The sequence below is a fragment of the Conger conger genome, chromosome 9 (assembly GCF_963514075.1).
Source record: "Conger conger chromosome 9, fConCon1.1, whole genome shotgun sequence".
NCBI classification, from domain to species: Eukaryota; Metazoa; Chordata; class Actinopteri; order Anguilliformes; family Congridae; genus Conger; species Conger conger.
The window spans coordinates 2,262,464-2,280,321 of record NC_083768.1 but is presented as its reverse complement, the minus strand read 5'-3'; the positions used below and the strand labels follow the sequence as shown (position 1 = coordinate 2,280,321).

Genomic DNA, 17,858 nt, shown 5'->3' with positions numbered 1-17,858 from the left:
TTTTTAAAATAGTACAAAAATATGTTTTATTCACTACCCAGTAAACACACTTCTTTGCTATGACGTTTGCTCAAAGAGAAAGGCTACTCTGTTAACAATCACATTGGAATAAAGGCTATCTTGCGCTTCAAGACTGTTGAATTGACAATATTTGCGAGTTACAGATCTTTGCATTCGATAGATATTTTCTGAGTGTGAGTGCAGAAGAAAAAGAGTAGCTATACAAACATTCATACATGCGGGATTTACAAGCTCGTCCACCGAGTTACGCTAGCCACTTTAAACTAATAATATACTTATTTTCCCCCCCTAAATAATAAAGATAGTTCCAGGCAATGTTGATTTGTGCAACAAATCAAGCAGGAGACAAGCAGGAGACAATCCTCCCCTGGAGCAGTGCAGGGTTAAGGGCCTTGCTCAAGGGCCCAATGGCTGTGCGGATCTTATTGTGGCCACACCGGGATTAGAGCCACCGACCTTGCGTGTCCCAGTCATTTACCTTAACCGCTACGCTACAGGCCGCCATTACCAGGTGTGAACCAAACGGGCCACATCCCCAGAAAGAGACCTTTCAGTGAATATAGGCAACAGAAGAATAATATAATTGTCCCACCTTGACATGGAATAAGCTCTATGGAGGCACCAGGCTTGTCTTTCAGAAATACCCTGGCTGTATTAATCAATAATGTATAAAACATGCATGCATGCAAGTGGCTCTTTATGAGAAAATAGCAAAATGGAAAAACAGAAAAAAAAAAAAAATTCTGCCCTGGCTTTTCTACCACGCAGGTTCCGGAGAAGTGAAAGTCCTTGTCTTGCAATCATTTCAGCGCGTCTCCAACTCATCTTCCTCTTTACTGCGGCTCTAAATGGCAAATGAAAATACTTCTCCAGTCACACGGTTGTCTGGTGGGAGACGGTGCTTCGCCGGGCGCCGTTTTGGGAGTCGTAAGTCTGGCTCCTCCCCCAGTTGCCGCGGCAAAAGGCGGAGAGGTAGCCGCGGAACCGGCTGCTGCAGAAGATGTGCAGGGCGGGGTTGAGGAAGCAGTGGCAGCAGGCCAGGGTGTGGCACACGTAGTAGGCGTGCACCATCTTCTGCTTGGCCGCGGGGGTTACGAGGGCCGAGACTCCCAGGTCCTGCAGGGCCCCGAGCACCAGCACCACGTTGTAGGGCGTCCAGCAGGCCACGAACACCGCCACCACGGCGAATATCAGCCACACGGCCTGGTAGCGCCTCGCCGACCGGCACCGCAGCACCGTGGCCCAGATGCGGGCGTAGCAGAACAGGATGAGGACGACGGGCAGGAGGAAGAACAGGCCGATGTGCACGGCGTACCCCAGCAGCTGCAGGTGGAGGTGTCGGTCGGCCTGCACACACAGCGTCCCGTCCACAAACTCCACGGTCTGCGTGTGCACCGCCTCGGGGATGCTTGCAGCGACGCACACCAGCCACAGGGCGGCGCTGCTGAGCCAGACGCACCAGCTGGGGCGGCGGCGCAGGACCCGCACGGCGTGCACCACGGACACATATCGGTCCACCGTCACCGCCACCAGGAACAGCATGTAGCTGTAGAAGCCCAGGAAGAAGACGAAGACCAGGAGGTGACAGGCCGCCGGCCCGAACACCCAGTCGTGCAGGAAGTACACGGCCCAGAACGGGAAGGACAGCGTCAGCAGCAGGTCCGACACCGCCAGCTGCAGGAGGAAGAGCGTGGTGGGCTTCGTCAGGTCCTCCCGCACCAGCAGGGCCCAGAGCAGGAAGCCGTTGCCCACCAGGCTGAGCGCGAAGATGATGATGAGGCAGACCCCTGAGAAGGTGCTGCTGAACTGCTGCTCGTCCTCCTCCAGGAACACCACGGAGCCGTTATCGGTGTAATTGTAGTCTGGGTAATAATCGGTGGTTTGGGGTACGTCAGTCGATGGAGCGAGACTGTGCGCCAACATCATTGCTCCGTTTCACCTCTCCACTTTGCAGTCAGTGGATCTGTGGGGAAGAGACCTGGGACACAAGGACAGGGGATTACATTCACAATGGATTACATTCACAATGTATTTACGTATGGTAAATGGTTGGCATTTATACAGCGCCTTTATCCAAAGCGCTGTACAATTGATGCTTTCTCATTCACCCATTCAACCATTCACACACACACTCACACTCACACACCAACGGTGATTGGCTGCCATGCAAGGCACCAACCAGCTCGTCAGGAGCATTTGGGGGTTAGGTGTCTTGCTCAGGGACACTTCGACACAGCCCGGGCGGGGGATTGAACCGCCAGACGACTGCTCTTACGGTCTGAGCCATGTTGCCCACATATGCTGTATGTACGTATGTGTTACTATTAATTATTTTTAACTATGGGAAAGAAGAAATGTGTCTTGACACTTGACAGTCTGGCAGATCGTCAGGGCTGGGTTGCAGCAGATCATGCAGGAAACCAAGGTGTTAAAATTGCTGCAATGATTTGTTGCACGCTCTTGGTGCTTGACACACAATATTCCTGCTAACATTATGATAATAATTATTATTATAATTTAACATGCATGAAATAAATGCATGAAAAATGATTAATTACATGAACATTTTCATTGACTATTGTGTGATACAGATGTGGTAAAATTGGGTTTTCCCTGTTTTTGTATGATGTAATTTTAAACTTTTACTCTGTACAGCATTTTGGTCAAATTCCCGTTTGTTTTTAAATGAGTTTCAGAAAGAAATTAGACGACTAAAATGTCACTAAGTTTATGTGATGGAAGCGCTGATCCATAAAAAAATAAAAAAATTGCACTTACGATGACTGTATTTTTTGTTTAGAACAGCACTTCATGTGTATTTTCCTAGTTATGGATGTGATGCTTTAGCTTGTGGAAAACCTATGCGCTTGTAAGTTGCTTTGGATTAAAAGCGTCTGCCAAATGACGAAAATGTAAATGTAAAAAAAAATGTGTATGAAATGAGCTCCGTACCTGCAGCCTGGCGGTCCACACGAAGCCAAGCACTCCTTCAGACACTGATCAGGAGGGAGAGTGTCTGCGTCTGCACTCCAGTGCCTTTATGACCGCCCGTGCCTTCAGATAACCCCGCCCCTGTCAGCCAGGACGTGAAAAAAGCGAGGTGGAAACGGGCCAGCCCAGGGTAAAGCCCGGAATAGCTGCGTTTCCTCGTTTGCACGCTGCCTTCTGTCACCTTGCAGAAATCTTTAACCACAGCCCAAAACCACAAGATGCAGACGCTGTTTCTCTCGCATCTGTGAGTCAATCGTGTTTGCTCTGCGCCAAACCTGTGACTTCAGCCCCAGACCGAGGCAGGGAAGAGCAGTGCTTCCGGACCTGGGCCTGTATCCATCCAGGTGAGGGTTACATTCCCAACTGGAGACTTCTGTCACCCTCTTACCTGGGTCCCTACCCCGGGCCAAATACCGTATGTACAGCGTTCACTCTTTTTACGAGCTGCAGGATTTGCACAGAAACGGAAACAAAGGGAGACTCACATTTTCACATTCTGTCATTACCTCAACCTGACTAAGGGTAAATTCCCAGTAAATGTCTGTCAGTGTGTCAGTCTCAAAGATAGCTCTTATTATCCATCCATCCATCCATCCATTATCTTAACCCGCTTATCCTGAACAGGGTCGCAAGGGGACTGGAGCCTATCCCAGCATACATTGGGTGAAAGGCAGGAATACACCCTGGACACTATACCCACTGCGCCATCCGTGCATTATTATTATGATTATTATGATTATAATTATTATTATTAGCCCCAGTCGGCAACTTTGAAGTACTTCACAGAGATGGAGGGTGAGAATCGTCTCAACCACTACCAATGTGCAGCACCCACCTAGGCCATGCATGGCAGCCATTTTGCTCCAGAATGCTCACCACACACCGGCTGAGGTGAAGAGGGAGATAATATTTGTAAAATGTGGCAATATGGCAAGAAACCGTTTTCATCCTACCAGGATTCTTGCCACCGTTTGAGTGTTCTTTGGTGACTGCATTTCTGCAGACAGACCCGTCAGGTCAAACTGAAAGCAGAAGAAGCAGTTTGTGCCTCAATACCTTTGTCCATTTTATTATGCAATGTCAGACTTTACAACGGCATAGGTTTGATTTTGACATTGGTATATGGGATGTGACCCCCAATGGAAGCTGAGGCGTTTTACATTTATGATAGACTTATGACCACCATTTCATGTCATCTAGAGCTTTAAATTATAGATAGTTATGGTGGCCAACACTCATTAACAGGCACACAGACAGAGGGGTGTAGCACATTAATGAACCCTTTACTCAAATTTACCAGCTGAATGGGACTTTGAAGAGCACATTGTTTTAAGGCAGGTACTGTTGCCTATTCAAACCAATGATCAGTAAACATGTATTCACATTAAAATAATAATAATAATAATAATAATAATAAGATTGTTTTTATTGTAAGACTAATAAGATGTTGAAAATTGGTGGGATTAATTATTGTGACTAATACACAATCGAACAACTAATTATTCAAAGTACAGTGGTGTCATGTTCCAGTTTATTTTCCTTCACTTGTCGCTAGGGTCTGCACACACACCCTTGCCGATCTCTCTCAAGATGCTACAAATAAAACAATTTGCAACAAATCAATATACTAAAAATAATTGTTGAATTCAACAAACATAGACTGTTACCCATACCATTAAGCCAGTTCCCACAATAAATAATAGTCTGGAGATGAGAAACCATTTTTTATTGTGCTGTCCACTTTGTACCTAGTTATGTAGAATACAATGCCCTTGTTATCTTCCGGAGGTTACATGAAGAGGGAGTTAGGCAATTACATTAATTTTAGGCGATTAGATTTGGAAGACTAAGAATATTGGGAAGAAAGCCCAAGCAAGCTCTTTCTTCCCAGCAGGAAGTTTGTTCTCGCCGCTGTTTGAGTGTTCTTTGGTGACTGCATTTCTGTAGACAGACCCGTCAGGTCAAATTGAAAGCAGAAGAAGCAGTTTGTGCCTCAATACTTTTGCCCATTTTATTATGCACTGTCAGACTTCACAGATGCCAATATCACACTAAATCCCCATGTGAAAAAACAGTATGCTCAATACTATCCCCTAGTTTATATACTATTGTTTATATAATTATATAGTCACAGCAAGGAGGTCCTGGGTTCAAATCCTGGTCGGCCGGGGCCTCTCTGTGTGGAGTTGCATGTTCTCCCCGTGTCTGCGTGGGTTTCCTCCGGGTACTCCGGTTTCCTCCCACAGTCCAAAGACATGCAGGTTAGGCTGTTTGGAGAGTCTAAATTGCCCGTAGGTATGAGTGTGTGAGTGAATGGTGTGTGTGCCCTGTGATGGACTGGCGACCTGTCCAGGGTGTATTCCTGCCTTTCGCCCAATGTATGCTGGGATAGGCTCCAGCCCCCCTGCGACCCTGTTCAGGATAAGCGGGTTAAGATAATGGATGGATAGTTTATGTAATTATACTTCAAGAATGCTGAAGTATATATATTTTTGTAATCTTTTTAAATTTTCTTACCATACAATGCTTTTCATGTCCCACCCCTAACGTCTGGCTAACTTCCACATGGCGACAGCTTGCTACCTGTGATTGTACTTTTTAAATAAGTCAGTATTTTAGCCTTAGACTTAAAATATTATGTCTATTACTTTTTTGTTAAATAAATGAGACAACAATATTGCCAATGGGGTGAGACCGTTTTGACTCACGATATCACGAGACTCACGATATAACGAGACTCACGATATCACGATTTACCAATGTGGTAAGAAATCTTCAATTGTCCGGCAAACAGTACCTGAAAACAAGCTAATATTTTCTTCTTGAGAGAGAACAAAAAATTAACAGTATTTTAGCCTTGAGAGGACCATGGGGATTAGAAGGGCTGGAAGCTCAGGTCTGAGACAGTGAGGGATCCAGTGAACCCTTCTGCGTCCCACTTAATCTTAGCCACTACAACACAGCTGCCCTTATTTTTGTAGATAAACAAGATCTGCACCCCTGCGAGTGGTATATAATTTATTCCTCCTGCGCTGGGCAGGAAGCATTCACATGACAGCTGGACATTAGTCCTTATGATACAAGTGCAACCAAACTACGCGCGTCATCGCGCGTGCCTGCGCTGTCGTTCTGTGGATCTTCATTTTAATTGTGTGGCGCAGGTGTCAATCAATGGTATCCTCCCGTCTTGCTCGTAGCAGCACGTTACGTAGCCTTCACTGAGTGTAAAGAAATCGCCACTACTGGGAGTCAACAAACAGTATGTAAAACAATCTTCCTCTTCTGAAATATGTGCATGAATCTGTATTTTGGGGAAGACTCTTATTTTGGCGTAATGGCGTATGCCTGCCAGGTAGCTAAACTTAAAAAGAGATGCTTGGGGAAGTGGAATTCTGCTTTACGATACAAATGATCACAAAGCGCGAAGTAGTTACAAATATAACGTTCGTTTTTTTCCTTTTTATCTGTTGCTTGCTTGTCATTTATCATTCTGAAGAGTCATTCTAAATGTAACCACAGTACAGTAGCAGGTGCTTCTCCTGGCGAGAGAGGTTTTGTGTGTGTGTGTGTGTGGTGAGAGAGAAATAAAATGACAAAAAAACCCCAAAAACAATTTATTGACATGCTTTGGAGTGTCATGTTATTACTTTAAAATGTTTCGGCCATATAATCCAATAGTTTCTATTGTAGAACTTGGGACTCCTGTAGCGAAATTGCTGCGTGAAGTTTTAATCTTTTTAAAGCTTGCTTTCAGTTGTTTCCCTGTACAGTCTCATGTTTTATAAGGTTGGATGACGTGTTTGTGTGACACCCAAAGTTTGTCATATGATGGATACTTTTGCAACCTGATGACTTCGTTTTCCGGGTTGTGTACTTTCGTGGACGCCAATGTACGTGTTCTACTTGATAGGGCAGCAGAAAGGCTAGGCTACACCTGTTTGTTTTGGTGTCTAATATAGCGCCGGTTTGCTGTGTTATCGCTGTCAGGTGTCTCCTCACTAAAGGTTCTTGGTTTCGAAAATAAAGAAAACGTTGATGATGTTTCATAAGATTCCAAAAGAGTGCGCTGTGTGTTGAAAATCGGTTTACTGCATACATTTTTACGGCTTTTTAAAAAAACTTTTACATTTTTTATATGTAAATGCAGTGTACTTCCTTTGAAATAGCAATACAACATTTGGTTACAAAAAAATAAATGATACAAAAACTGACCAGCTGAATATGGAACCGAGTAGACGTGTATTGCAATACTTAAAATAAACATGCACCTTGCAGCACATTACAGCGTTGTTTTACCTTCATTCTTATTGTTTACTTGTCCGTTGCTGTTTATTCTCAGGACTTTGTAAAGTCACTGGGTGGGGTTTAGTGTGGTTTGGCACATAATATGCTTCATTAAGCTCCATTGCTCATGCATATTCCTCTCACCTTTCTTTAGGTACCTTCAGTTTAACTATTTAAAGGTCCAATAGGTAATTTCGGACTCCTAACGGACAAGGGAGGAATCGCAGTAACAAACACCCTCAAACCCCAACACTGTTTATCCTTTCCACAGTCTATGAATATAATGTGTGTTATAAAGCGTTATTATACGGTTCAGTGTTCTTGCGCACTGTTTCGGAAAGCTGTGACAAACGCGAGAGAGCCAGCCGTCTTTTGGTAGTGTTCTAGTTAGAAAATGTTCACCGAGCAGGTGACTTTATGCAAGGTTGACTGTAGTTTGCTGCCCAAAACTATTTTCTTGTTGTTGTATTTTTGAAGTTTTCACTTTAGCTAACCACCTATATTATGAGCAAGCAACTTTGTTTGGCTATGTAACTAGCTGACTATATACAGTGGTGTGAAAAAGTGTTTGCCCCCTTCCTGATTTCTCATTTTTTTGCATGTTTGTCACAATTAAATGTTTCAGATCATCAAACAAATTTAAATATTAGTCAAAGACAACACAAGTAAACACAAAATGCAGTTTTTAAATGAAGGTTTTTATTATTAAGGGAGAAAAAAAATCCAAACCTGTGGCCCTGTGTGAAAAAGTGATTGCCCCCCCCTGTTAAAACATAACTTAACTGTGGTTTATCAAACGTGAGTTCAATTTCTCTAGCCACACCCAGGCCTGATTACTGCCACACCTGTTCTCAATCAAGAAATCACTTAAATAGGACCTGCCTGACAAAGCGCAGTAGACCAAATGATCCTCAAAAGCTAGACATCATGCTGAGATCTAAGCAAATTCAGGAACAAATGAGAAAGAAAGTAATTGAGATCTAACAGTCTGGAAAAGGTTATAAAGCCATTTCTAAAGCTTTGGGACTCCAGCGAACCACAGTGAGAGCCATTATCCACAAATGGCGAAAACATGGAACAGTGGTGAACCTTCCCAGGAGTGGCCGGCCGACCAAAATTACCCCAAGAGCGCAGTGACGACTCATACAAAAGGTCACAAAAGACCCCACAACAACATCCAAAGAACTGCAGGCCTCACTTGCCTCAGGTAAGGTCAGTGTTCATGACTCCACCATAAGAAAGAGACTGGGCAAAAATGGCCTGCATGGCAGAGTTCCAAGACGAAAACCACTGCTGAGCAAAAAGAACATTAAGGCTCGTCTCAATTTTGCCAGAAAACATCTTGATGTTCCCCAAGACTTTTGGGAAAATACTCTGTGGTCTGACGATACAAAAGTAGAACTTTTTGGAAGGTGTGTGTCCCATTACATCTGGCGTAAAAGTAACACCGCATTTCAGAAAAACAACATCATACCAACAGTAAAATATGGTGGTGGTAGTGTGAGGGTCTGGGGCTGTTTTGCTGCTTCAGGACCTGGACGACTTGCTGTGATAAATGGAACCATGAATTCTGCTGTCTACCAAAAAATCCTGAAGGAGAATGTCCGGCCATCTGTTCGTGACCTCAAGCTGAAACTAACTTCGGTTCTGCAGCAGGACAATGATCCAAAACACACCAGCTAGTCCACCTCTGAATGGCTGAAGAAAAACAAAATGAAGACTTTGGAGTGGCCTAGTCAAAGTCCTGACCTGAATCCTATTGAGATGCTGTGGCATGACCTTAAAAAGGCGGTTCATGCTCGAAAACCCTCCAATGTGGCTGAATTACAACAATTCTGCAAAGATGAGTGGGCCAAAATTCCTCCACAGTGCTGTAAGAGACTCATTGCAAGTTATTGCAAACGCTTGATTGCCGTTGTTGCTGCTAAGGGTGGCCCAACCAGTTATTAGGTTTAGGGGCAATCACTTTTTCACACAGGGCCATGTAGGTTTGGATTTTTTTTCTCCCTTAATAATAAAAACCTTCATTTAAAAACTGCATTTTTTTAAATGATTTTTTAAAAATGATTGTCTTTGACTAATATTTAAATTTGTTTGATCTGAAACATTAAAGTGTGACAAACATGCAAAAAAAAAAATTTTTTTTTTTTTTTTTTTTTTTTTAATATCAGGAAGGGGGCAACACTTTTTCACACCACTGATATCACACAAGATATGATAGTCTGCCAGAAACGATGAAACTGTAACTTACAGTTTGAAAAAGGTTTAGCTAAACACGCCTGATTGTGTAAGGCGGAAATGATTAACATCTGGCACTGTCATTGTTGCTGGTCAGCTTGCTGGCTTCCTCTGGTACTGTGGCAATATATGGCTGTAAAGTAATTTAACTCAGGAGCATGCACCATTAACCCCCACCGTCTCCGCACCCATACGGGCAGGAGCTTGTGGGGGAAGACTCAGGCATCTGTTTTCTTGAGAAGCTCTCTGGTCCCAGGGTTTACTCAGGCCTGCAGGGCATCTGGGAGGATGCAATCAGTCTCTCCCGTGCACGCCTTGCACGTCACTTCTACGTACAGGGTGTCTGTAGTCAGACTCCCGTATGTAGCTTTTATTACCAGGTATGACTTTTAAGACTCCGTAATTTGGTTTCCTTCTAATGTTTTTATATTGTATTTGGAACTAGTGTGTAATTACGTATGTAACCTGCCTGGTAAAATAAATTGTTAAAACTTGATCTGTGTGGTTTCGCTTACTGACACTCAATGTTATACAGGGAATGCGTGGTTTACCCCCTCAAACTGGTCTAGGGAGGATGAATATTTACGCTTAATGTATCACGGCGTATAGCACCCGTAGACCTATGATGGTAAATCCCTCGCCTCCGCGTGGTAGTTCATTCATGTCGAGCACAGCCGTAGCAATGTTGGTCTGCTTGGGACCCTAGGCTGTAAACAGATCTACCCGAGAGCAGCTATTCCTGCGACCTCTGATGACTGTAGATATCTAGTCAGTTCGTGAGACGTGCACATAACGCGTGATGTGACATGCGGCGGTACCAGCAGAGGACTGTTCGGAGAGTAAATCTCAGTACAGGATTCCTATAGCGATCAAGTCAAAATTATAAATGCGACATCCACTAAATGTGGATAACTAATCTAAATTATTATTCTAAAATGGAGTCAGATAAACAAAGGTGAATCTATTGGCCCTATTGTGGAGATTCTTGGTCAGCCCGGACCAGTAAAGAGCGGAAGGCAGAGTGGTACTACTGCCTTTGTATCGTGGTTTGTTTATTGGCTGATCTAGACTGTCTGCATAGGGGCCACTGATTTTTAACCCTATTAGTATTCTTTCAGCAACACCAGAAGGACGAGCACGCTGATACCTTCAGCCCTCGCTAAACTCCGTCGTTGGGTTAGCGTGGGGTTTTACAATTGTACGTGTTTCTCAAACTCCGGGCTTTGCAGTGATGAGGGGGAAACTCGCTTCAACCAATGTGCGGTACCACCGGGGTGATGCAACGGCAGCCATTTTCCACCAGAATGCACATCACACACCAGCTGAAGTAGAGAGCGAGAGAACAATTATATTGGCAATTAAATCAGGGGATGATTGGGTAGCAGATTCAAAGAGCCAGTTTGAGAATTTAGTGTGTCATGGGATATTTTAGCTATGATTTCGGTCTTCTCACGGTCAAGACAGGAAAAGCAGCTACGAACAACTTCAAACCACAACACTGTTTATCCCTCCCCCATCTCTGTGAATGCGCTGACATTGACATGCCATTGGCTGTGGCAATTAGAACCAATTTTCAACCAGTGAGCTTGAATTATTGTACAGTTATACAATGTTTTGGTACAGTGTCGGGCCGTCAACTGCATATTTTGAAACCCAAATTTAAAGACTATGAACACAGGCAGAGGGTGAGTCAACATGTCAGTGAGCCTTTTTCAATGATAGGAAGGGATTTACAATGGTCTTGTAACAATGTTAACACAAAAATCTCACCTATTGTGCCTTTAATGACTGCAGTGTGTCAGGACCTCAGTTTAACATCTCTGTAAGAGACGACATCTCTGACGGCACAGTGTCCCCATCACTGAACTGGGCGTTGGGGTTTTTTATTTCACCAGACGGAAGATCGCCCCCCTACTGGCCCACCAACACCACCACAGCCGTGGAGTTCTAGAACACTGACATGGAACGTTTGGGGGAAAAAATCATTCCATAAGAACGTACTCGTTCAGTGCGTTACAAGTGACTGTAGACTGTAGAACGTAGTCAGAGTGTTGGGTGGAGATGAGTGTCTGTGGTGGGTGGTATGCCCTGCAGTAGTGTCTTGTGGTTGGCTGAAAAGCGGACCTTGGAGGTCAGAAGACATGTGCATGCTATGTGAAGTGAGGTTTCTCGGGGGAACTGGATTGTGGCAAATTTTTGAGCACGATTTTTTTATTGCTTGCAAGTGTTTTTGTATATTTGTGTAAAGTGTGCTTTTCTGTGTGCATGCATGTGCCCTGAGTGTATACATGTATGTATGTATGTATGTATGTGTGTGTGTGTGCATGCATAGGTGCATATGTGATTGTGTTTCTGTTCTCATGAGAATGTGTATGATATTTACGTGTCCGTGCAAATGTCTGTTGTGTGTGTGCATGTGATGTGTGTGTGAGTGAGTGTGTCATGTGTATGCATGCGTTTGTGTGTGTGTGTGTGTGTGTGTGTATGTGTATGTGCAGGTGTATGTGCATGTGAGTGAGTGTATATGTATGTGGGACAGCCTGTAGCCTAGTGGTTAAGGTACATGACTGGGACCCGAAATGTTCGTTTCAAGCCCCAGTGTAGCCAGAATAAGATCTGCACAGCTTTTGGGCCCTTGAGCAAGGCCCTAAACCCTGCATTGCTCGCCTGCTTTGTTTACTCAACTGTATGTGGCTGTGAATAAAAATGTGACCTGAGTAACTAATGTACTGTGTGTGGGGATGTCTGGTCTCACATGCCCTTTATTATGTTTCCCTGGGCAGCCTGCTGACCTCTGACCCCGAGCAGGACCATGGCCAGGTCAGTCGGGGAGAGCCAGCTGCAGAGAATCATCAGAGACCTGCACGGTACTGTGTGTGAGTGTGTGAGTGTGTGAGTGTGTGTGTGTGTGAGTGTGTGAGTGTGTGTGAGTGTGAGTGTGAGTGTGTGTGTGAGTGTGTGAGTGTGTGTGAGTGTGTGAGTGTGTGAGTGTGTGAGTGTGTGAGTGTGTGTGTGTGTGTGTGTGTGAGTGAGTGTGTGAGTGTGTGAGTGTGTGAGTGTGTGAGTGTGTGTGAGTGTGTGAGTGTGTGTGTGTGTGTGTGTGAGTGAGTGTGTGAGTGTGTGAGTGTGTGAGTGTGTGAGTGTGTGAGTGTGTGCACGGTACTGTGTGTGAGTGTGTGAGTGTGTGCACGGTACTGTGTGTGAGTGTGTGAGTGTGTGAGTGTGTGAGTGTGTGTGAGTGTGTGAGTGTGTGCACGGTACTGTGTGTGTGTATGTGTGTGTGTCTGTATGTCTGTCTGTAATTAAAGCACTTAACAGTCAAACAGTTCACAATAATACATAGAATGTGATTAATACACTGCAATAATGAACACAAATACATCATGTGTAAATGTGTCTGTGGACTCAGTGACAGAGCTGTGTGTAAATGTGTCTGTAGACTCAGTGACAGAGCTGTGTGTAAATGTGTCTGTAGACTCAGTGACGGAGCTGTGTGTAAATGTGTCTGTAGACTCAGTGACGGAGCTGTGTGTAAATGTGTCTGTAGACTCAGTGATGAAGCTGTGCTGTGTGTAAATGTGTCTGTAGACTCAGTGATGGAGCTGTGCTGTGTGTGAATGTGTCTGTAGACTCAGTGATGGAGCTGTGCTGTGTGTGAATGTGTCTGTAGACTCAGTGATGGAGCTGTGCTGTGTGTGAATGTGTCTGTAGACTCAGTGATGGAGCTGTGCTGTGTGTGAATGTGTCTGTAGACTCAGTGACAGAGCTGTGTGTAAATGTGTCTGTAGACTCAGTGATGGAGCTGTGCTGTGTGTGAATGTGTCTGTAGACTCAGTGATGGAGCTGTGTGTGAATGTGTCTGTAGACTCAGTGACAGAGCTGTGTGTGAATGTGTCTGTAGACTCAGTGATGGAGCTGTGTGTGAATGTGTCTGTAGACTCAGTGATGGAGCTGTGCTGTGTGTGAATGTGTCTGTAGACTCAGTGATGGAGCTGTGCTGTGTGTGAATATGTCTGTAGACTCAGTGATGGAGCTGTGCTGTGTGTGAATGTGTCTGTAGACTCAGTGATGGAGCTGTGCTGTGTGTGAATGTGTCTGTAGACTCAGTGATGGAGCTGTGCTGTGTGTGAATGTGTCTGTAGACTCAGTGATGGAGCTGTGCTGTGTGTGAATGTGTCTGTAGACTCAGTGATGGAGCTGTGCTGTGTGTGAATGTGTCTGTAGACTCAGTGACAGAGCTGTGTGTGAATGTGTCTGTAGACTCAGTGATGAAGCTGTGCTGTGTGTAAATGTGTCTGTAGACTCAGTGATGGAGCTGTGTGTAAATGTGTCTGTAGACTCAGTGACAGAGCTGTGTGTGAATGTGTCTGTAGACTCAGTGATGGAGCTGTGCTGTGTGTGAATGTGTCTGTAGACTCAGTGATGGAGCTGTGCTGTGTGTGAATGTGTCTGTAGACTCAGTGATGGAGCTGTGTGTGAATGTGTCTGTAGACTCAGTGATGGAGCTGTGCTGTGTGTGAATGTGTCTGTAGACTCAGTGATGGAGCTGTGCTGTGTGTGAATGTGTCTGTAGACTCAGTGATGGAGCTGTGCTGTGTGTGAATGTGTCTGTAGACTCAGTGATGGAGCTGTGTGTGAATGTGTCTGTAGACTCAGTGATGGAGCTGTGCTGTGTGTGAATGTGTCTGTAGACTCAGTGATGGAGCTGTGCACGGAGCACAGGGAGAATGGGGAGCCTGTGACCGACGACAGCACCAGCCTGCACAAGTTCTGCTACAAACTGGAGTACCTGCTGCAGGTAGATACACACTGTACCCTACCTGCTGCAGGTAGATACACACTGTACCCTACCTGCTGCAGGTAGATACACACTGTACCCTACCTGCTGCAGGTAGATACACACTGTACCCTACCTGCTGCAGGTAGATACACACTGTACCCTACCTGCTGCAGGTAGATACACACCTGTACAGTACTGTACCCTCATTATTGATTGTTTGTACCATTGTCCAAATACTTAGGGACTGCACTGTATACAACCCAATGCGATAGATAGATAGGTTTTCTTAGACAATGTTAGATTGATTCAATAAATACATGCATGACTAAATGAACAGCATTGTTTGCTGTTGACATACCCCCTCCCGGGTGTTCGCGTGCCGGTCCCGTGGAGCACGTTCTCGCACCCTTCCTGCGGCTGCCCACAGGTTGATCGAAACACCGCACGGACCAGGAAGTGGCTGGGGAGCAGCAGGAAGTCAGCTCATCTTACGTGACTTTGGGCTGGATTTTGCTTGCTTGAAAAAAGAAATTGTTGCTTGCGGATTGCTTATTTGGAAATGTTACAAGCAACCTTTAAAAAAAAAAAAAAAAAAAAATCATATTCATGTACATAGTCCACATTTGCTGTACCCTTGTCTGGCCTTGTTTTGGCCTTGTTTTGGCCTTGTTTGGTCTTGTTCTGATTGGTTTGGCCCATGAGGCTACATGGATGGTGAGGTTGCATCACAAGAGCACTGACTGACACGCACTCGTCATCCAGCTGTGGTGAGTGCTGCGGCCGAAGCAGACCCGTGATCTGGGGCAAAGTGTCCACGTCGTCCTTCTGGTCTGACATTGCGAACTAAATTACATTACATTACATTACATTAATGGCATTTGGCAGACGCTCTTATCCAGAGCAACATACAGTTATCTATAGTCTATAGTCCCATGTTGTGTGTGTGTGTGTGTGTGTGTGTGTGTGCCAGTCTATAGTCCACAGACTTGTGGCTACAATGCTTGACTGGGACCTGGAACGGTGGTGGTTCAAGCCCCAGAGCAGCCACAATAAGATCTGCACAGATGTAAAAATAATATTTATCCATTTATTTCAAACTGCAATGCTCCAGGTATCAGCCCCAGCTTAGTCTAATCAACTGTAAGTAGCTTTGGATAAAAGTATCAGCAAAATAAGTCATTTAAAAAGGGACAGAGCAAAGTAAAGTATGTTTGCACTTGCCTAGACCACCACCCACCCATCTCCTTTCTAGATTTGACTAACTTTTGCACGGCAGTTGGCCTCAATGGACCTTTCGATTTCTGGTCATGAAACACAACAGCAACCTCTCCAAATGTACTGCTGTAGTCACTCACGAACATCAACAGAGCACAGAAATGCACATTTTAATCCAGAACTACGTACTTCTTCTATTGGGCTGACCATGTACGCAGGCAGAAGATGCATGTACTGAAGCACAACAGCATCCTGGGGTGCTGGGATGGCTTTCACCAGCGTTTCTGCCAGCTGTTTGCTGAGTTTGGCTAGCGTATCGAAACATCCAAGTGTACGTGTTGGCCAGCAGTGACCTTTAGTGTGCGAAATTGAAAGCAAGAAAATATAGGAACTCCTTTATTTAAAGGGGTTCCGGTGGCCTGCAGTGTAGTGGTTTAGGTACATGACTGGGACCCGCAAGGTCGGTGGTTCTAATCCCGGTGTAGCCACAATAAGATCCGCACAGCCGTTAAGGGCCTTGCTCAACGCTGGTGAAAGCCATCCCAGCACCCCAGGATGCTGTTGTGCTTCAGTGACATCTTCTGCCTGCGTACATGGTCAGCCCAATAGAAGAAGTACGTAGTTCTGGATTAAAATGTGCATTTCTGTGCTCTGTTGATGTTCGTGAGTGACTACAGCAGTACATTTGGAGAGGTTGCTGTTGTGTTTCATGACCAGAAATCGAAAGGTCCATTGAGGCCAACTGCCGTGCAAAAGTTAGTCAAATCTAGAAAGGAGATGGGTGGGTGGTGGTCTAGGCAAGTGCAAACATACTTTACTTTGCTCTGTCCCTTTTTAAATGACTTATTTTCCCTGATACTTTTATCCAAAGCTACTTACAGTTGATTAGACTAAGCTGGGGCTGATACCTGGAGCATTGCAGTTTGAAATAAATGGATAAATATTATTTTTACATCTGTGCAGATCTTATTGTGGCTGCTCTGGGGCTTGAACCACCACCGTTCCAGGTCCCAGTCAAGCATTGTAGCCACAAGTCTGTGGACTATAGACTGGCACACACACACACACACACACACACACACAACATGGGACTATAGACTATAGACTATAGACTATAGATGGGCCTTTAACATGGCTCCTCCATCTCACCCCCAGTTTGACCAGAAGGAGAAGACCACGTTGTTGGGCTTCCGGAAAGACTACTGGGAGTATTTCTGTGACTGCCTTGCCAGGACCAAGGGAGCCAACGATGGGATCCGCTTCGTCAAGTCCATCCCAGAGGTACCCCACACACAGTGTACCAGAGGTACCACACACACTGTCCCAGAGGTACCCCACACACAGTGTACCAGAGGTACCACACACACTGTCCCAGAGGTACCCCACACACAGTGTACCAGAGGTACCCCACACACACTGTCCCTGAGGTACCACACACACACTGTCCCTGAGGTACCACACACACACTGTCCCTGAGGTACCACACACTGTCCCAGAGGTACCACACACACGGTGTCCCTGAGGTACCACACACTGTCCCAGAGGTACCCCACACACATTGTCCCAGAGGTACCCCACACACAGTGTACCAGAGGTACCCCACACACTGTCCCAGAGGTACCACACACAGTGTACCAGAGGTACCCCACACACACTGTCCCAGAGGTACCACACACAGTGTACCAGAGGTACCCCACACACACTGTCCCAGAGGTACCACACACGCTATCCCAGAGGTACCACACACGCTATCCCAGAGGTGCCGCACACATTGTACCAGAGGTACCACACACATTGTCCCAGAGGTACCACACACATTGTCCCAGAGGTACCACACACACATTGTACCAGAGGTACCACACACACTGTGTCCGAGAGGTACCCCACACACACTGTCCCAGAGGTACCCCACACACACTGTCCCAGAGGTACCCCACACACACTGTCCCAGAGGTACCCCACACACAGTGTACCAGAGGTACCCCACACACAGTGTACCAGAGGTACCCCACACACTGTCCCAGAGGTACCACACACAGTGTACCAGAGGTACCCCACACACACTGTCCCAGAGGTACCACACACAGTGTACCAGAGGTACCCCACACACACTGTCCCAGAGGTACCACACACGCTATCCCAGAGGTACCACACACGCTATCCCAGAGGTGCCGCACACATTGTACCAGAGGTACCACACACATTGTCCCAGAGGTACCACACACACATTGTCCCAGAGGTACCACACACACTGTGTCCGAGAGGTACCACACACACTGTCCCAGAGGTACCCCACACACTGTCCCAGATGTACCACACACGCGAACAC

The 17,858-nt window shown here is 45.6% G+C and overlaps 2 protein-coding genes across 5 annotated transcripts in view; one reads left to right on the top strand and one right to left on the bottom strand.

The window, feature by feature from the left end:
* LOC133136667 (C-C chemokine receptor type 4-like) lies at nt 1–3,080 on the bottom strand. The gene is made up of 2 exons (XM_061254312.1): nt 2,974–3,080; nt 1–1,999 (listed from the first exon to the last, which is right to left on the bottom strand). The coding sequence occupies exon 2, from the start codon at nt 1,945–1,947 to the stop codon at nt 895–897; it is 1,053 nt and encodes a 350-aa protein (XP_061110296.1). The 5' UTR covers nt 1,948–1,999; nt 2,974–3,080; the 3' UTR covers nt 1–894.
* Nucleotides 3,081–6,149: 3,069 nt separating this feature from the next.
* The window catches only part of LOC133136345 (FYVE and coiled-coil domain-containing protein 1-like), a 37,481-nt gene continuing 25,772 nt past the window's right edge, over nt 6,150–17,858 (top strand). For 2 of the 4 annotated variants that reach the window (XM_061253772.1, XM_061253770.1), the window contains exons 1-4: nt 6,150–6,271; nt 12,318–12,401; nt 14,226–14,332; nt 16,685–16,810. In XM_061253772.1, the coding sequence (XP_061109756.1) occupies nt 12,347–12,401; nt 14,226–14,332; nt 16,685–16,810 (288 nt within the window). In that variant the 5' untranslated portion in view covers nt 6,150–6,271; nt 12,318–12,346. Of the gene's footprint in view, nt 6,272–11,508; nt 11,543–12,317; nt 12,402–14,225; nt 14,333–16,684; nt 16,836–17,858 lie in introns of those variants that run through there. The other 2 variants (XM_061253771.1, XM_061253774.1) reach the window with 2 other exon arrangements.